Raw genomic sequence first — 19,386 nt, 5'->3', positions numbered from 1 at the left:
AGACCTCTTCCAGTACCAGGAGACATGACTGGTTTGGTAGACCTTGTCACAATGTGTTCGAGCCTAACCTGTGTTCAACAGAAACATCTCTATCTAAAATATAGGGAGAGACCAAAAGGAAAGAGAGATTGAACAAGTGAATGGGGAACGTCTTGGTGGGACATATGGTTTGTGTTTAAACCAATCTCAAAGGGATAGCTGGGTGTTGGCACTCTGAGCCAGCCTCCACTGGTGGAACGGTTCACAGTGAATATATTTTGGGATTCTCTTTATTGTCCGTTTACCTTTAGAAGTACTGGATATGTTATTTCCTCCTTGGAGGAGTCTATTGAAACCATTTGGAAGGATAGAATGGAGGTGCTGACTGAATGGCTGCACTCTTAGAAAAAAGGGTTCTAAGTAGGTTCTTCATCTGTCCCCATAGAATAACCATTTTTGGCTCCAGGTAGCACTCTTTTGGGATTCATGTAGAACCTTCTGTGTAAATGGTTCTACATGGAACTAAAAAGGGGCCTTCAAGGGGTTTTCCTATGGGGACAGCCGAAGAACCCTTTTTAGGTTCTAGATAGCTTTTTTTTTTTTTTTTCTAAGAGTGTGAGGTAGAACATAGGGACATTTTGGGCAGATATTAGTGGAAAAGCACTGTTGTCTGACCTTGTCATGATTATGATTTCTCTGCTTCTCTCTTCCCTTTCAGGGCCCTTCTGGACCCACATTCTGTTCACCTGGACCCTGAAGGATGGTCTCAACATCTACATCAATGGGACATTCAACACCAGTGACCCCACTGGCAATGTGTCTATGAACTATGGAGACCCTTACCCTGACCTGGTCATTGGGACAGGAAATGACCAGTCCTATGGACACCATTTGACAGGAGCCTTTGATGAGTTTATCATCTGGGAGAGGGCTCTGTCACCAAAGGAGATCCTTATGTACTACAAGGCTGCCATAGGTAAGATCACATGTCACTGTCAGTCTGAATTTGTTCCACTCTTTTTTTCCGTGATGTGAAATGTTCGCTATGTTCACAATTTCCCCTGGACGGATGTGAGGAGAAAGGGGTTCAAAAGCAATTTCCATCTTGGTCATAGACATTCCATCCACAGTACTGACGCATGGAAGACACGACAACATATTCAACTGTACAAATCCTCCCCATCTTAAAATCATCTCACTTACGTCTACCATAAAATTGTTTCACAATCTTCCACCTTATAAGGGTCTCACATATTTTTACCATATATAAGCATTTCATCTGATAAGGGCCCTGTACTGTTACTAAGTGTCCAGTGGGGATATAGGCCAAACACGTGGGTTTTAGATTAGGGGACTAAACTGATGTAAAAATATAAATAATACATTACCTTTTTCATTGCTGCTTTGATTCATCTTGGGTGGTTCTAAAAACTCAAAAGAAATGGACAATGACCTCTGTATAGTCCTAGAAGTGTTATTCAGATCATGGTGAACTGTGTCTGCTGGTAAAAATGGATGAATCCCTAGTCATGCTTATGGAAAATACTAATAATGTGGGTGTGGGCACCAATTCCCTGAGGCTTTGTCTAATAACTAGACCCATTGTGAAGGGTTCAGGTGGTTATGTTGAAATTCAGGTGGTCTCAGTGCTGTTTTTTCCCCCCAGACATAACAGACATAAACAACAAAGTTGTCATGGTAATAGAAGGCATTTTATAATTTTACACCTGTAGAGAATGAATGGGACTAAAGAAGAGCTGACTGTTGGAAGGGATGGTTCTAATGTAAAACCATATATGGTCATTTAGTGTTGCTGAGTGCACCTAGTGATATTTACAGACAGCATGATTTCATGACTTCCTTCCAACATAGCTTTGGCTTGTACAGTACCTATATGATGTATTAGGTGGTTGATTATATGAAGAGCAGGTACCATCACACAGCACTTCTTTTCATCATTCCCTGGCTGGGGGAGGTCCAACCATCATCAGACACGTAGCAAGGAATCATCTATCTTTGGGGTTTGAACAAATCCAGCTCTTCTCTCAGCAATCCATTTGGCATGTAGATAGTGTTCCCATAGATGACAGGTGGAAGGGGCGAATGGGTCTCATATATTTCTCCAACTAGGTGATGCTTGGACTTATCCTACCACAGCAAGTGTTCCTAAAGAAGTCTCCTCTACGACACAAACACCGGTGAGTTCTCAACATTGGAGATTTATACAGATAATACATTTGGTGCCCATCTAGACCTTTCACCATAGGAATGTGCATGTCTTGGATATTTGAAATGGTTTTCAGGGTTTACAACTAGAACAGACACACGGCAGCCTCACAGGAAATGAGGTAGAAGCCTGGTGGTTGAACTGCCACCAACACAAACAAACATTTCATTCCTTATGGAACTATTGTTTTCCTTTAAGACAGGAATTGCATGGAAAAAAGGATATTAAGAGCACATGTGAATGAACCTCTTCTGTTTATTAAACGGCAGTTGTGGACGTAGACTGGCGAAAGCAGAGACAGCTGTTCAAAACAGCACAAAATGGGTCCCTGTAGGGCATGAAGTTAGAGAATAAGCAGCATACTTTTACAGCAGACATTAGGCAGAAAGAGGTCTAACTGGATAGGGTAATGGTTAAGTAACGTGTCCTGTGTATATTGGTCCCATTCTGGTCTTGGGAGAGTATCTTTAGAGAATAAGATCTGTTTTAATGCATGGTGCTTTTTTCCCCCCAGGGAGTCACAGATGTGTCCTATTCTATCAACACCAGGCTGAGTGAGGAGATCCACAGCTCCCAGGACTCTCTGCCCATGCAAGGCTTCCTGGAGTTTCTGCCATTCAGCCTGCCCAACAAGACCATCCCCCAAGACACTGCCAACAACCTCACACAGGTACTTTAACAAGGATAGAACTATGTACAGTCATACACACACACACACACACACACACACACACACACACACACACACACCAAAGTATATTGTAATAGTTTGTATCAGGTCACAGACCCATGATGTTGTGTCCCACCCAGGCCTTTCTGAAGAGTGTGGGGGAAGTGCTGTCTTCTGAAGTGGCTCGAGAGGATGAGGTAAATGAGTTCATGATATCTCTGTGAAATCACTTTGTGAAAGTCAATATTTGACAGGATAAAGGCAAATATGGGTTTACAGTAAACCAGTTATATGATACTAAATTGTGAATATGATCACATTCATTCTGGCTCTAAATCTTTCAACACTAACATGTGCGAACACAGGAATGAGTGAGTTTGTGATTTCAATGTTCTGTAGACACTGAACAAACACGCTTGTTTTCATATAAGCAGGCTGAACCAGATGGTCTTAGTGCATGAAAACAATAGACTTGGATGTGGTAGAGCATCATAAACAGTAAGTCAGACGCCAGTTAATACAGTGTATATCAGAGGTGTACTAGCTGCAACCTGGACCCAGGGTAGATGTAACATAGTAAATGTACAATATGTTATGAAATTTCAAATTTTAGCTAGGTGGTTAGGTGGCTAATGCTAACAATAGCTAGGTGGCTAAAGTTAGCTAGGTTAGATTACGGTTAGGAGTTAGGTTAAAGGGTTAAAGTTAGGGTTAGGGGAAGGATTAGCTAACATGCAAAGTAGCGAAAAAATAGTATGTCAACTCAGCAAAAAAAGAAACGTCCCTTTTTCAGGACCCTGTCTTTCAAAGATAATTTTTAAAAATCCAAATAACTTCACAGATCTTCATTGTGAAGGGTTTAAACACGGTTTCCCATTCTTGTTCAATGAACCATAAACAATTCATGAACATGCACTGTGGAACGGTCGTTAAGACACTAACATCTTACAGACGGTAGGCAATTCAGGTCACAGTTATGAAAATTTAGGACACTAAAGAGGCCTTTCTAATGACTCTGAAAAACACCAAAAGAAAGATGCCCAGGGTCCCTGTTCATCTGCTTGAACATGCCTTAGCAATGCTGCAAGAAGGCATGAAGACTGCACATGTGGCCAGGGCAATAAATTGTAATGTCTGTACTGTGAGATGCCTAAGACCGCACTACAGGGAGACAGGACAGACAGCTGATCGTCCTCGCAGTGGCAGACCACGTGTAACAACACCTGCACAGGATCGGCACAGCTTGTTGTCATTGCAGGCAATCTCAACACTGTGCGTTACCGGGAAGTCATCCTCCTCCCTCATGGTACCCTTCCTGCAGGCTCATCCTGACATGACCCTCAGGCATGACAATGCCACCAGCCATATTGCTCGTTCTGTGCATGATTTCCTGCAAGACAGGAATGTCAGTGTTCTGCCATGGCCAGCGCAGAGTCCGGATCTCAATCCCATTGAGCATGTCTGGGACCTGTTGGACTGGAGGGTGAGGGCTAGGGCCATTCCCCACAGAAATTTCTGGGAACTTGCAGGTGCCTTGGTGGAAGAGTAGGGTAACATCTCACAGCAAGAACTGGCAAATCTGGTGCAGTCTATGAGGAGGAGATGCACTGCAGTACTTAATGCAGCTGGTGGCCACACCAGATACTGACTGTTACTTTTGATTTTGACCCCCCCTTTGTTCAGGGACACATTATTCAATTTCTGTTAGTCACATGTCTGTGGAACTTCTTTAGTTTATGTCTCAGTTGTTGAATCTTGTTATGTTCATACAAACATTTACACATGCTAAATTTGCTGAAAATAAACGCAGTTGACAGTGAGAGGACGTTTTTTTTTGCTGAGTTTAGTAGAAAAATGTCTAATTAGCTAAAATGATAACGTTGTCCGTGATGAGATTTGAACACGCAACCATTGGGTTACTAGACGTTTGCATTATATGCTACCCATCCACGCCGTCCAGTCACCCTCCTTTAATTTTTTGTCTTAAGTAACTTTCTGTTTTATGTAACCGTACCAAACACAGCATAGCATACTAATTTGAGTGTCAGATACATGAACTATAAGACCAAGCTGGAGGTGTGGACTTAAGTCACATGACTTGGACTCAGTTTGACTCCGAGTCAAAAATTTGATGAATTGAGACTCGACTTGATAGAAAATAAAATAACTTGAGACTTGACTTTGACTTGCAGCCTCAAGATTTGAGGCTCAACTTTGACTTGAGACTGATGACGTGAAATTATTTGGACAGCTTTTGTAACATTTGTCACTAATTTTGTGGCACAGAGTCTCCTTGGCTTAGGCTATTCTCCACGCAGCCAGAGACGGTATGGCACTTGCAAGAAAATAGATTGGTTAGTGAAACACACACTCGGCTCTCTGATTGGATCAGAAAGCGGTCAATCATTGCAGGTCAGGTGAGCAAGCCCAGTGAGAAGGTTTTGGGGGGTTCGCCAGTGTGAAAATGAATGGGAAAAATATTATTTTAATAGGCTACATATAGCCTACCATTTGTATTTTATCAGGGGTTGCTGCAGCATCGTTAGCACCCCTACTTCCCGTGGTTATGGAGGCCATATGCCGATGTGTGCTCATGATCTGAGGAAGGGGGAGGAATGGGACATTTGATAATGTAATATTTTGTAGTTAAAATCCAAAAAGGCATTCTGATTGGGCACCTATATAGCCATACAATGTCATAAGGTACCACCTTAATTACCTTGTTTAGGAAGCTCATGGATCACAGGGCAGGGTCAAATTGACAGTTTCTTTTCTCACAGAGGGAAAAAGGTGGTTCACTATTGCAGACAACTACAGCTAGCTTCATTAAGTTTTGGTAGTGGTACACTGAATAATTATAGCTAGTTCGCTAAGCTTTGGTTAGAATATATATCTGAAAATGGCTGGCCACTGCCAAGAGCAACAAAAACTGGGGACCACCATGTTGACGATGCCAAGCTCACCGAGCAGCCTGCTAGCCCGACCACCGAGGTTGAGGAGCCTAGAAGCAAATGCAGTACCCACCTATCCCTTACACTGCCTGCTGACCAACTAGATGGAGAAGAGCCATGGCCTAGCACCAGCACAAGGGTAACATCACAACAAACACATGCACCTCCGTTACCCCTGCCACTAGCACATGACAACCTTAGTGATGAGGAGCCAGGTTTGTCTTGACACTTATCCGATACACATTTTCAGTGGGAGAAAGCGGGCCTTTTGTAGCGCCTGGTTCAAGGTCTGCGTTTGGTTGTGGTGCACCTTATGTCATCTGAGGATTTGATAGAGGACTTTTTCAGTATGTGTATCTTCTTTAGGAAACACCCAGTAGCTTTTTATTTAATTGTTTTATTTAACTAGGCAAGTCAGTTAAGAACAAATTCTTATTTTCAATGACGGCCTACCCGGGCCAAACCCTAACCCGAACGACACTGGGCCAATTGTGCGCTGCCATATGTGACTCTCAATCACGGCCAGTTGTGAAATAGCCCAGGTTCAAAACGGGGTCTATAGTGACGCCTGTAGCACTGAGATGCAGTGCCTTAGACCGCTGTGCCACTCGTGAGCCCATAGTACTGCATAGTACACTGGGGGAAAACTAAAATTACTTGGACTGGCCATCTCCCCACAGTGTCAGTCATTTTGAAATTGTGCTCAGTAAAATCGAATCTACTTGCACATATGGCACATATGTGAGACTTGAGGCCACAGGCTTATTGAAAGCAGTGACAGAGCCCAGCTTAAGTTTATTTCTAACATGACTCACAAAATAGCTGGGGTTCCTCAATCCTAACAAGTTACTGCAGTTTGAAGCTACTGATCTACACACCGGTGCCAAACTTGTCCACACTGTACGTATGGGTGCATTGAAAACCTGTGATGTGAATTTGAAAAGCTTTGGGAGGCATGCCTGGACGGCACGAGCACACCAGCTCCAAGTAAACGACTGAGACTCATGAGTAAATCTCTGCCAGAGTACAATATGTACAGTAATTGTAAAGCACTGTGGACCAGCATAATAAGGGAGTGTAAAATACTGTTTTTCAGCTCATAGAATGCCGTGCTTGGGGAAATTTCATCACAATTAAAATAGTCAACGGGTGGAAGCTCTGTGTGCCATTGATCTCAAGAGCCCAAACGTTTGGGATGTGAGCAATACCAAAGACATTGTTGTATCTAACCAAAACTGAACCAGTGGAAGCAGAGTTTATTGTGAATCGGAAATTCTTGCAAAGTGAAATCGCAACTGCAGCCAACAACAACAAATGGACCCCACTCAGTGTTTTTCAAAGACATGGCGGGCCTTTGTCAGCAGCTGACTGTGCTGTTGGCACTGAAACATGGATTAACATTTGGTGGCATCTACGTTTGGGGCCTTCTCCACCCTGAAGAACGTATTCAGTGAACACAGACGCAGTATGTTACATCAACCAAAAGCACAGCTTGTCCAGCTGGCGTTTGAGAGGGACCTGACAAATACATTTCGCCAGGAAGGAGAAGGGAATCAGAAACTTCTCATAAGGTGCAACACATCATTGAGGATGCTGCAGCTCTTCTAAATGGTAAGCTACAATCTTTATGGCCATGGACACCATGCCAGAATATTAAATTAATAGTTTTTCCCTAATGCCTGGTTGTTTGGCAGTTTTTTTAATGTAATGTGTAGTTACTTTAGGCCTTCACTTTTTACTTCAATGCATGTGAAATTGACCTTTGACTCTTAATATGTGCTTGCTTTTGGGGGTCTAATTGCTATTGATAGATATACAGCTTTGCGTTATTTTATTGGTATAGGGACAATGACCCATGTAGCCTATTGGTTGTGCACAGAGGTGAGCCCTGGCATGGTGCTCCTATTTGTATTTGTGTTTATTAAGGATCCTGGGGTCCAGCAACATTAAGGCAGTTATATACAATAAAAAAATAACACTTTTCACAACACATTGTGTTCTCTCAGGCCACTACTCTACTACCACATATATGCAATACAAAATCCATGTGTACGTGTGTGTAGAGTGCATATCTTATCATGTGTTTTTCTGTCTATACCTGTATGTGTGTCTCTTCACAGTCCCCGCTGTTTCATAAGACGTATTTTTCTGATTCTACTGCTTGCATCAGTTACCTGATGGGGAATAGAGTTCCATGTAATCGTGGCTCTATGTAGTACCCTGCATCTCCCATAGTCTGTTCTTGACTTGGGGATTGTGAAGAGACTTTTGGTGTCTTGTGGGGTATGCATGGGTGTCGGAACTGTGTGTTAGTAGTTTAAACAGACAGCTCGGTGCATTCAGCATGTCAACACTTCTTACAAAAACAAGTAATGATGAAGTCAATCTCTCCTCCACGTTGAACCATGAGAGATTTACATGCATATTTATTAATGTTAGCTCTCTGTGTACATTTAAGGGCTGTCCTATTCTGAGCCAATTGTAATTTTCCGAGGTCCCTCTTTGTGGCACCTGACCACACGACTGAACAACAGTCCAGGTGCGACAAAACTAGGGCCTGTAGGACCTGCCTTGTTGATAGTGTTGTTAAGAAGGCAGAGCAGCACTTTATTATGGACATACATTGTATCAATGTGTTTTGCTATGACAGTTTACAATCCATGGTTACTCCAAGCAGTTTAGTCATTTCAACTTGCTCAATTTCACATTATTTATTACAAGATTTAGTTGAGGTTTAGGGTTTAGTGGATGATTTGGCCCAAATACAATGCTTTTAGTTTTTGAAATATTTAGGACTTTGTCACGCCCTGGTCTTAGTATTTTGTGTTTATATATTTATTTGGTCAGGCCAGGATGTGACATGGGGTTATTTTGTGTTGTGTTGTGGTATTGGGGGTTTTAGTAGGTATTGGGATTGTGGCTGAGTAGGGGTGTCTAGCATAGTCTATGGCTGCCTGAGGTTCTCAATCAGAGTCAGGTGATTCTCGTTGTCTCTGATTGGGAACCATATTTATGTAGCCTGGGTTTCACTGTGTGTTTGTGGGTGATTGTTCCTGTCTCAGTGTGTTTGTATTCACCAGATAGGCTGTATAGGTTTTCACGTTCCGTTTCTTGTTTTTGTATTTTGTCGTGTTTATTCATTCATTAAACATGTATCGTACTAACCACGCTGCATTTTGGTCCGACTCTCCTTCGACGGAAGAAAGCCGTTACAGACTTACTCATTCCTTGCCACCCATTCTGAAACTAACTGCAGCTCTTTAAGTGTTACAGTGATTTCACTCGCTGTAGTAGCTGACGTGTATAGTGTTGAGTCATCCGCTAACATAGGCACTCTGGCTTTACTCAAAGCCAGTGGCATGTCATTAGTAAATATTGAAAAATGTAAGGGGCCTACACAGCTGCCCTGGGGAATTCCTGATTCAACCTGGATTATTTTGGCGAGGCTTCCATTAAAGAACACCCTCTGTGTTCTATTCGACTGGTAACTCTTTATCCACAATATAGCATAGGGTGTAAAGCCATAACACATATGTTTTTCCATCAGAACTATGATCGATAATGTCAAAAGACGCACTGAAGTCTAACAAAACAGCTCCCACAATCTTTTTTCCCTATAAGCGTGCTGAAAGTCTATCAATTTGTTTACAGTAAAATACCATTGTTTCAGATCAAACACATTTTTTTCCAAACGTTTACTAAGGGTTGGTTACAGGGTGATTGGTCGGATATTTTAAACAGTAAAGGGGTCTTTACTATTCTTGGGTAGTGGAATTTATTTTGCTTCCCTCCAGGCCTGAGCGCACACACTTTCTAGTAGGCTTAGATTGAACATATGTCAAATAGGAGTGGCAATATCATCCTCTGTTATCCTCAGTAATTTTCCAGCCGAGTTGTCAGACCCCGGTGGCTTGTCATTGTTGATAGACAACAGTTTTTTCACCTCTTCCACACTCACTTTATGGAATTCAAAATTACAATGCTTGTCTTTCATAATTATGCTTGGATGTGTAGTGTCAGCGTTTGCTAATCTTGCCAATGAAAAAAGTCATTAAAGTAATTGGCAATGTCAGTGGGTTTTGTGATGAATGAGCCATCTGGCTCAATGACTGATGGAGCTGAGTTTGCCTTTTTGCCCCAAATTTAATTTAAGGTGCTCCAAAGCTTTTTGCTATTGTCCTTGTTGTCCACTTCGGGGATGCTGAAATTGGTATTGCATAATTTCATCTCACTGACTGGCGGTAGGTAGCCTTTTGTCCATGGTCCTGAATCGATGGTTAAAGTGTGTGCTTTTTTAATGAACTCATCTTGGGCTATCAGTCTTCATGGGGCTTCTTTTCAACATCACATGCTTTCTTCTGTGCTAAATGGCAGGTGGTGTGTATATGTCGGCATTTCAGATAGGCCTACATTTTTGTACATTTTGTATGTCACAGTAGTATAGGGCCAGTACCGTGTGTAGCCTACTAAAAGAAGTAGGCAAATGTTCACTCTGTTATCATTCATTTGCATTACAGTCATTGTGTGATAGGTTACTGTAAAAGTGATGCCAATACTTTGAAAATGACACAGCCCACTTTATCGCTCTGCTCTCTTCCTGTAGCGTGTGTGTGTTGCCCTCTGAATGGGCATGTACTCTTATTCGTGGCAGATTCAAATTGGGTGCTGTCATGTAGGACATTTCACATCAGCTATGAATATAAAATATGCACTTTGTTTGATTTAGTTAGCTTTTCTGAAACACGCCCACAGAAAATATTGCTTACTGTCGGTTAAGCTCATTGCGTAGTGTCACAAATTCAACAGAAATGTAGCCTATAGTTGTACTGATTGAAGTTTAAGCTATGAAGCCTGTAAGAATCTTTGATAGCCTAGTGGTGCTCATTGTGTCGAGCTGTTCTGTGCGCAAATTATGTGTAGGTCTATGGCAGCTACGCTGCATTTCGGATACAGTTGTACAGTATTTCATAGTGGGGCACATATCTTTCTTGTGTTATTATATAAAACAATGGTTATTGATGTGTACGGCTACATTTCAGATACATTTTCATACATTTGAACAACTGTATGACCAATCTACCTTGTTTTATTAGGGCTCCAAAGCAATACTAGCTGTGCCCCCCCCCATTGATTTAAAATGCTCCCTCAGGCATGTCATCCTCGAGCTGGGTCTGATGATATCCCTAGTTGATATTCACTGCTAACATGAATGACTTTCAGCTCAAAATGCAGGTGTAAAACACACTTCATTTCTTTATCTTGCACTTTGAAAATGTATCACTGTTTATGGCTGTAATGACAGGCTACATTTGCTCAGCGATTGTGCGGGGGTTGCAAGCATTGAACCACTCCTTTTTGGGATTGCGGGTCAAAATGTTTGAGAACCACTGAACTAGCGAACAAATTGCTGATTTGCTGTACACTGTAAAAAAAGAGACTCAAAACACTATGATTGTGTAATGAAACTATGAAAAGTAGTGCACCTAAGCTGAGATCTGGTGTTTGCAGTGTTTGAATTTAAACCCAATGTCAGTGTTATGATACACAGAAAGTTTTAAAAACAGAATAGAGGTATTCAAATAGAAGTTCTCAAATGGAGAACTGCAAATGTTTTTTTGCCTAAATATAGATTTTTAGAAACAGGAGGAGACAGAGAAGGAGTGGAAGTGGGACAGGCGAAAGCGGGAATTGAACTCCCGACTTAGTAAGATGGTACGACGACATTTCATTGGAATTTCATTGGAATTTTACACTCAACTACACAGCCACACTGTAAAAAGATATTCTGTGGAGAATTGAAATATATTTTTTTAAAATAAAAATAACATACTGTAAACCTAATAAATTAATGCAAGTCATTTCAATTATTTGTTCATTTAATTTGACCCATTTTGGGGGGAAATAAATCCAACATAACATTTTGCTCAAAATGTAAATATATTTTATGAGGATAAGCAAAGATTGAGAAAATGTTGTTACTGATCTCATTGGAAGTCTGGTTTTAATCTCCTTGCACTTCCTATTTTGCCACATAGCTCAATTTTGACAGGATCGTGAGTAATTAAAACATTTCTGACTTCATGATTATTTTACACAATGTTGTATACATGTTTGAAGAAAGAAAAATGTATAGTTCTATGTAAAAAAAATACTATTGTTACAGACACCTGGATAGCTGCAGTGAAATATGTCGTTTTACAGGGCCGTACCCCTGGAGAAAATTAGGGTTAAGTTCCTTCAAGGGCACATCAACAGATTTTTCACCTTGTCGGCTCAGGAATTCAAACCAGCGACTTTTCAGTTACTGACCCAACACTCTAACCGCACCTATCGGCCAGTATGTGTTAGTATTAAGCGCCACGTTATGCCATGAGTTGTAATGGATCATGATGAACAGCTTTCAAAACCATCAGGCAAAATGACATTCAATAATGAGACGACCCATTCCCACATTTCCAACTTTTAAATGTAGAGGTAAATACAGTATCCTGCAATGTTTACTGTCAAACCTCTAATTACTGCTTACAGATTGAGCACTGTTTAGCGAGAGGAAACAACACCAAAAGAGGTGTATAATTCTGCACTAAACAGAGCTCGAAACACCAAAATTGTATTTTCAACCTTTTCTGGTAGGGCTCCCAGTCCCTGGCAAGGTGCTGCAGAACACTTGATTAAGTGGTGTTACAACACACCATGTCATTTTTCAAAACATCTCAAGATGATGTGTTTCAATACTCCAGCAAAGTTAAAGTTTTGGCTCCTTCACATTGGTGGCAACAAGCGACAATTACTGGCATAGGCCGTCTTTTGGTATGTCAAAACTGCTTGAAATATATCATTTACTCATGAAGCTTGCATTTGGAATTTGTTTTTAAAATGTATTATTACATCATCAAAATGTGTTGTAGACTAAATAATGAAAAGGGCTGTCTGATAACCTTAATAAATAAACTAAGGTTTCGTGACCTTGCGACTATAAGGTTCTATCTACGCAACGCATAGTTCTGAGATATTGAGCATCAAAGATTTCACATACCAGATCTCAGAACTGTTTTGTAGAGAATTGTTCTTTCATAATCCGTTGAGGTCCTCACCTTAAAAGTATCTCAAGTACAGAGTATCAAAATCCTGAGACATGTGTAAATCATTTGTACCTTATGGCTCTGGAATGTTCTGAAAGGTTCTATCTGACACTTCTGAATTAGAAATGTTCCATTTTTAAGAAGACTGCAGCCATTTGAATACATCAATTATAAAATATCACTACCAAGATAGTCAGTACTCATCATCAAATGCATTATGAAATTAATTAAGATCATCAATTACTGTCATTACTGAACAACAATCATTTACTTTAAGCTTTCTGACAGTGTTTTTTTGTTGTTGCCTGAGTGCCATTATTTATTGCTGACTAGACTAGCCTAGACCATACTAAGAGGGAGATGGAAAAGACGTGTTCTGATTGGTCCATCTATATTGTTCAGGCTTGTGATTGGATTGCAGAGAGAACCTTATAGCACCAAGTTCAAATGTGTTTATGCAGATAGAACTTTAAAGTTTTTCACTTAAAATTAACTCTTTTAAATATCTAACTTCCCAGTGCAACATCTGCTTCCAACTCACACTCTCAGACACATAGATCCCCTGAATGCAGCTAATTCTTCAGCCCACTTTTTCAGCTCACACTCTCAGACACATAGATCCCCTGAATGCAGCTAATTCTCCAGCCCACTTTCCAGCTCACACTCTCAGACACGTAGATCCCCTGAATGCAGCTAATTCTCCAGCCCACTTTCCAGCTCACACTCTCAGACACATAGATCCCCTGAATGCAGCTCACTCTCCAGATCCCAATCACCCGAATTCTGATCACCTGTTCACACACCAATACGTCATTATCACACACTATTTAGTTCAGTTCTTTGCACCCCATCTTTTTGAGGTGTTGTTTGCTTTTGACACACTTCTCTTCCAAGCTCTGTTTTTCCCGTCATTACGTCTCCCGTGTGTGATAGTTTTTGCCTACCTCACTAACTACGCCTTTTGCCTATTCCCTGCCTGTACCGGATTTCCTGTTATTCACCTATTGCCTGATCTCCCGGACGATGTTACTAGCCTTTTCCCTGCCTGTACTGTTGCCTTTTGGACCCCCTGTGTTTGACCTGCAGCCTGCCCCTGGACCCAGCTACCTGCCTCCTCCTGTGGTCCTTTACATTAAACACCTGCTGCCCCCTGCGCTTGAAACCAGCGCTCTGTCTCCCTTGTGTTCATTACACACAGACATATGAATAACCATCTAAAGATCTATTACACTGTATATGTGACTCTGCTTGACTTGTCTTGCTCTTAGAATGCACGACTTGTACTTGACTTGAGACTCAACCCATTCTATTTGGGACTCGACTTGAGACTCAGACCTTGTGACGTGAGACTTGTTGGTGACTCGAATAATAGTGACTTGGTCCCACCTCTGTGTATATATAGTCCCACTCCCAGCTGATAACACTCTTAAGGCAAGCACAGTAACTTCTTGGTTTTATGGTCTATATCAATGGTAATTTACCAACTCTCAAAAACAAAACAAAATACAGTAAGCTGTCAGTGTATCTCTGTGAGTGTGAATGTTGTTACTGGACTGTTCGGAGCAGGAGTCCACCCCTGTGGTCAGTGGGCTGATTGAGACAGTGGATAAAGTGATGGTCCAGATGGTGTCCAGCCTGGAGTCCAGCCCCAGCCCTCACTCTCTCATCTCACTGGGAGGAAAGTCCTTTGTAGCAGGTCAGTACCATGGTGACTCAACTCTCTCCAGTTCTGACTGTACTGTACTGACACACTGTAGTGTCTAACTGTAAACAGAGTGTTAGAGACCCTACAGATGTAGGATCTTAATTTGAGCCAGTATGCTACAGCAGGAAAATAATCCTGTAGCAACAGGAAATGTGAATTGTTTTGTGGAGTATTATTAATTACACATTTGTGTATGGGTTGTTACATTTTTCTAGGGCAAATCAAGTCTGACATTTTAAAGTGGAAGTTACAAACTTTAGAAGCGTTTTTAAACCCTTGAATACACTACAAGTTTGCATTTCTTGGGTTCCCCAAAAGCTTAGATAACCATGGTCCTTTCAACAGACCCCATTTGTGCACAATATTTTTGTTTGCCTGTAGACAAGCTTTCATCGTCTCTCTCCCAGGGGCTAAGTCAAATCTTTGATCTGCACATAAATCATCATCACCACTAGATAACACTGTGCCTTTGGCTCCCAGTCAGAACCCTCCAGGCCTGGTGTTGGAGTTAGTTAACCACTCGCAGTAGTCCCTCTCTGTTTCTAACCTCTGACCCGAACAGATTACTCTCTAATGAAGATCCCACAGAACTACAATCTTCCACTCTACCGCTTCCCCACGCAAGGAAAGAACTACATCTCAGTGCCTGGCGAGGCATTCACCATGCAGTGTGAGTTCCCTACATCCCATTCCACTATTCTTCTACAAACATACAATACATTTACATACTTACTCTCTCAAAGTAATTCCTATTTTGTCTTGCATATTACACTGCTAGAATATAGCATAGGCTCATCTTTCTTTTGTGTCCGGCTCTTACTCCTCCTCAGCACACAGCTTCCTTGGATTGAATTTAAGAAATACTTCTCATTAGATCTGCACACTGTTTCTGCCAAGAAAAAGTTGCCCAGCTGGGAAGCCCTTGTTATTGGGCTGTAGTTCTTTATGATGATAGGATTAAAGATCTTTAACACAGAAGATAGTGTGTGAGAGAGCCATCGTGGGACTGCTCATGATGCTTTAAAGTACAGGAGTACAGCTACAGTGCTGTGTGATTTTTATGACTAGATGTATCAGTGACTACTTTAGACACACCTGAGAGAGTCAGAGAGAAGGAGACTTGTCATTCACTTTACTGTCCATTAAAAAGAAATCCCTCAACTCACAGTGAACTCATTTATTTGCTTAACTCACTCTTATCTGTGCTGTGAGTGCTGGTTAGGCAGTAATTATGGCAGTGTTAAAACTGTGTTTGTTTGACTTGTGTTCGGGTCAGATCCACTTGGCCCCCAAACGCACTGTGTTGCTACACTAACATTTAAAACAATAATTTAAATAATCTATTAAAGCACCATTATCAGAAATGGAATATAAATGTTACTGCTGACAACCTAAGCTCATTGATTGAGTTAATGTAACATTGTGCATCCTGACACATGGTATACTGTATTAAAGGCACCAAGTGGAGCCTTTATAAGCCAATTAAGTGCAGAAAAAGTACATTTTTTCCCACTTGGACTGAGATACTTCCAAGTATTAATAACAAGTTGCAGATGTATTATGTCTATAGGCAAACTGGCCACCAGCTGATCTCTCAAAGGGTCTGGTAAGGGGCATTACACACATTACATACAAAGAGCATTACATTAAAAACCTTGACTTAATGGTTACCTTCAAATACAATGGCCGTGTCTGAAATCTATCTTGCCTACAACATTAAATGATATGTATTCTAATCGAACTACATACTATTTAGAACTATTTAGAATGTTTAGTACAAAATATCAACATACTAGGCTCCCCCATTCTGAGAATGCCTCATCTAATGCGCAATTGCGTTGATTCCCGACATTCGTTCATTTGTTTATAGCACCTCCCCTTGTCTCATTATCAGCTGATTATCAGCTGTTGTCAAACACTGGATAGACAATTCTCTTCTTCAAAAGTGTGCAGCGAATTCTACTACATGAAAAGCTGAAATGAGTATAACATCCTGGCATTTAAAGCATACACAATTTTCTAAATTTGACATACTATTAAACTTTATATTTTCGCATGCCTACTATTTAGAATGCAAATATGGGCCTATGTATTTTCAATACCTTTTTTTTCTTACTCAGTGAGGTGGATTTGATTTAATGAAAAAGGGGTTATTTCACCCTCAAGTACTTCACATCCCTCTCTAGTTGTTATTGTTTACCACGTTGTACTATAGGTGGGACTGGGTGGTAGGGGGTAGTACATAGGAGCAGGCCACAGGCCTCCTGCTGTACTGTTTCAGTCATGGCACTGTGACTTGCATCATTTCCCAACACACATGTGGTCCGTGGTAACCCTCCGTCTCACCCGTGTGTGAGCATACAGCTCTCCCATTAGTCAGGGAATGCCAACCTGCGGCAGCGAGGCCATGTTAATTAAGTTCCACTCCCTGTGAGCATTTTAGCAGCGCCTCGTCACATTCTCAGCCATGCTGTGGGTCTGTGTTCCATCTTTGACCCCTCTCTCCTCTTCTTCCCTCCCCCCTCCTTAACCCCACCCCTCCTCTCTCTCCCTCTTTCCCTTTTAGCCCAAACCACCATTGTGGGTGTGTTCTACCACAACATGCACAACTACTACACAGGGATCAGCCCCCTCAGGACCAGGTAAGGGGGATGGGAGGACACATAAAGAGCCATGATCATACCAAACAGGAATGCTCTCTGTGTGTGAATTATGAACCATTTACTAGTATCATATAAAGTTATCCTGACGAAACACAGTACAGTAGACAGCAAACTTCGTTCAGGGCCTGCAAAAAGTCATGTCATATTCTCATTTATAAGCATTTAGTTGAAAAGGCTTGAGGTTGTCGAATCATCTGTTTGTAATTAGACTAGTCCGAAAAGTACGCAATGAACAAAATTGTTTACTTTGCACGCCGCGCAATTATGAATTACCGCCATTGAGAAGAAGTGATCTCAGATAATCTGAGGGATGTTACGGCACTAAGCGCTCTGAGCGTCAGCCAGGATCACTTCCTGTGTGTCTCCCCTGGTGGAGTGGCGCCCCTGTTTCCTGTCGTCAAGAACGGATCATGCCTGGGGCCAGTCCTTATCAGTCTCCCACCAGGCTGTCTCTCATCTCACCACTTAACCTCCACTGATTGATACACCCTGCCATTAACTTCATACAGGAACTTGACCCCATACTTCTTTCCCCATCAATAGGGGATTCGTATTTCGATAATGCTGTGACATTTATTCTTTGCATGACTTGGAATTTGATTAAAGTAATTAAGTGCTTTTGGCCTAAACAATCTTGTTTGCTTTAAAACATGTAGTAACAGGCAGACTTTATCAATGGCATAAATTGTGTCTTTTCTGCTCAATAAGTTGGACTGACTATATTGTGGCCCTCAATACGGCATGTAACTTTGACTGCCTCTTCAGAAATACAGCTCTAAATGTAACATGTAGAAGTTTTAAGGCCCTTCGGATCAATCTGCTTCTGCAACAATATAGAACCATATACTTTGTTCTAAACGAGTTTCTCAGTAAAGCGGATGATAATGATAAACATGCTCCTTTTACAATTGATGGTGAGGTTAGTTCATAATGGTTGTGTTTCACTCCCCAGTGGGCGAGAATGTCCATCTGCACAATGATATGGGGGTGTTGCCTCTACCGTCACTTACGTTGACCTAGAAAAGCTCCTGACGAGATGCTGTGTTTTCATTGTGATTGATGACGTTGACAGATGTATCAGAGTCCCACTCCCATGCTACTGTTCTGAGCCCTCTGTGACACTACTGTGTAGATAAACACCCCAGCAGAGCTCTTATTGGTGTTCGAGTGACATTCTGTGTCATCTCTCTCTCTCTCTCAGGATCAACGAGGCAGCTGATTTCAAAGACCATAAGATCCAGGTGGCCAGTTTCCTCATCTCACTGAAGGTGGAGCCATCGCCTGCCCTGTCCGTCAACCTGTCTGGGTCTCCGCTCATCAAGATCGTCCTCACACACATCCTGGTAAGAGTACTTCACCAACACAAATACATCACGTATTACTCCACAGTGTATTGAATTACCAAGCGATGTCAGTGGATTACCATTTTACTGGCCAAAAGAAACCTTTCATCTCTGTCTTAGTGAAGGACTTGAAATTGTGCTGAAAAACTGCTTAGCAATAGTTTTCCTGAAATAAGCAGCACAGTTGTTGGGGAAAGTATTCTTACCTTATCAGAAGGAATAAGGGTGTGATTTTTAGATGATTCTCAGCTGTTTTGTCTCACAGTATGTGAAAGGATCTGTGTTTCTTGTGGAAAGAGGATGGGCAAAATGAAATATATTTGGGTTTTCATTTGTCCCGACCTCTTTATTGAAACAAAAGTGATTCTAGACATTTGAACTGTAGGCTTTGGGTACTTTTAAAGGAACGATAATTTGAGTTCATGAATAACATATTTTTTGCCTTTCTGCTTTGTGGCAGCGATTTAGTGGAGAAAGTGTTCCAGCTTTCCATGAGAAATACATTTGAAACCCATAATGAAAGTTAACTTAGAAGACGTGTATGGCAATTGTTAGCCCTCTAAATGCAGAAATGCAATGGAGAGCTCTAAAGTCCATCCATAGAACACTCTTCTTCAACACACAGAAAGAGTAAGAATAATCGAGTCATCCCATCCACCTTATTCAAAAAAACTTTTTCCATAAACATTCAATTGTTGCATAAGGACCAAATGACCTCACAAGATATTATCCAATATTTTTTTTAACCAAAAATGAGATGTGATAG

At 41.4% G+C, this 19,386-nt stretch overlaps 1 protein-coding gene across 3 annotated transcripts in view; it reads left to right on the top strand.

Moving 5' to 3' along the window:
- Window positions 1-19,386, top strand: part of LOC112248408 (adhesion G-protein coupled receptor D1) — a 62,063-nt gene that overhangs the window by 5,432 nt on the left and 37,245 nt on the right. For all 3 annotated transcript variants that reach the window (XM_024417400.2, XM_024417401.2, XM_024417402.2), the window contains 8 exons: window positions 698-955; window positions 2,110-2,177; window positions 2,721-2,876; window positions 3,017-3,073; window positions 14,476-14,605; window positions 15,177-15,284; window positions 17,181-17,256; window positions 18,479-18,620. In XM_024417400.2, the coding sequence (XP_024273168.1) occupies window positions 698-955; window positions 2,110-2,177; window positions 2,721-2,876; window positions 3,017-3,073; window positions 14,476-14,605; window positions 15,177-15,284; window positions 17,181-17,256; window positions 18,479-18,620 (995 nt within the window). The remainder of the gene's footprint in view (window positions 1-697; window positions 956-2,109; window positions 2,178-2,720; window positions 2,877-3,016; window positions 3,074-14,475; window positions 14,606-15,176; window positions 15,285-17,180; window positions 17,257-18,478; window positions 18,621-19,386) is intronic.

The sequence above is a fragment of the Oncorhynchus tshawytscha genome, linkage group LG04 (assembly GCF_018296145.1).
Source record: "Oncorhynchus tshawytscha isolate Ot180627B linkage group LG04, Otsh_v2.0, whole genome shotgun sequence".
NCBI classification, from domain to species: domain Eukaryota; kingdom Metazoa; phylum Chordata; class Actinopteri; order Salmoniformes; family Salmonidae; genus Oncorhynchus; species Oncorhynchus tshawytscha.
This window is presented reverse-complemented; position numbering and strand designations above follow the sequence as displayed.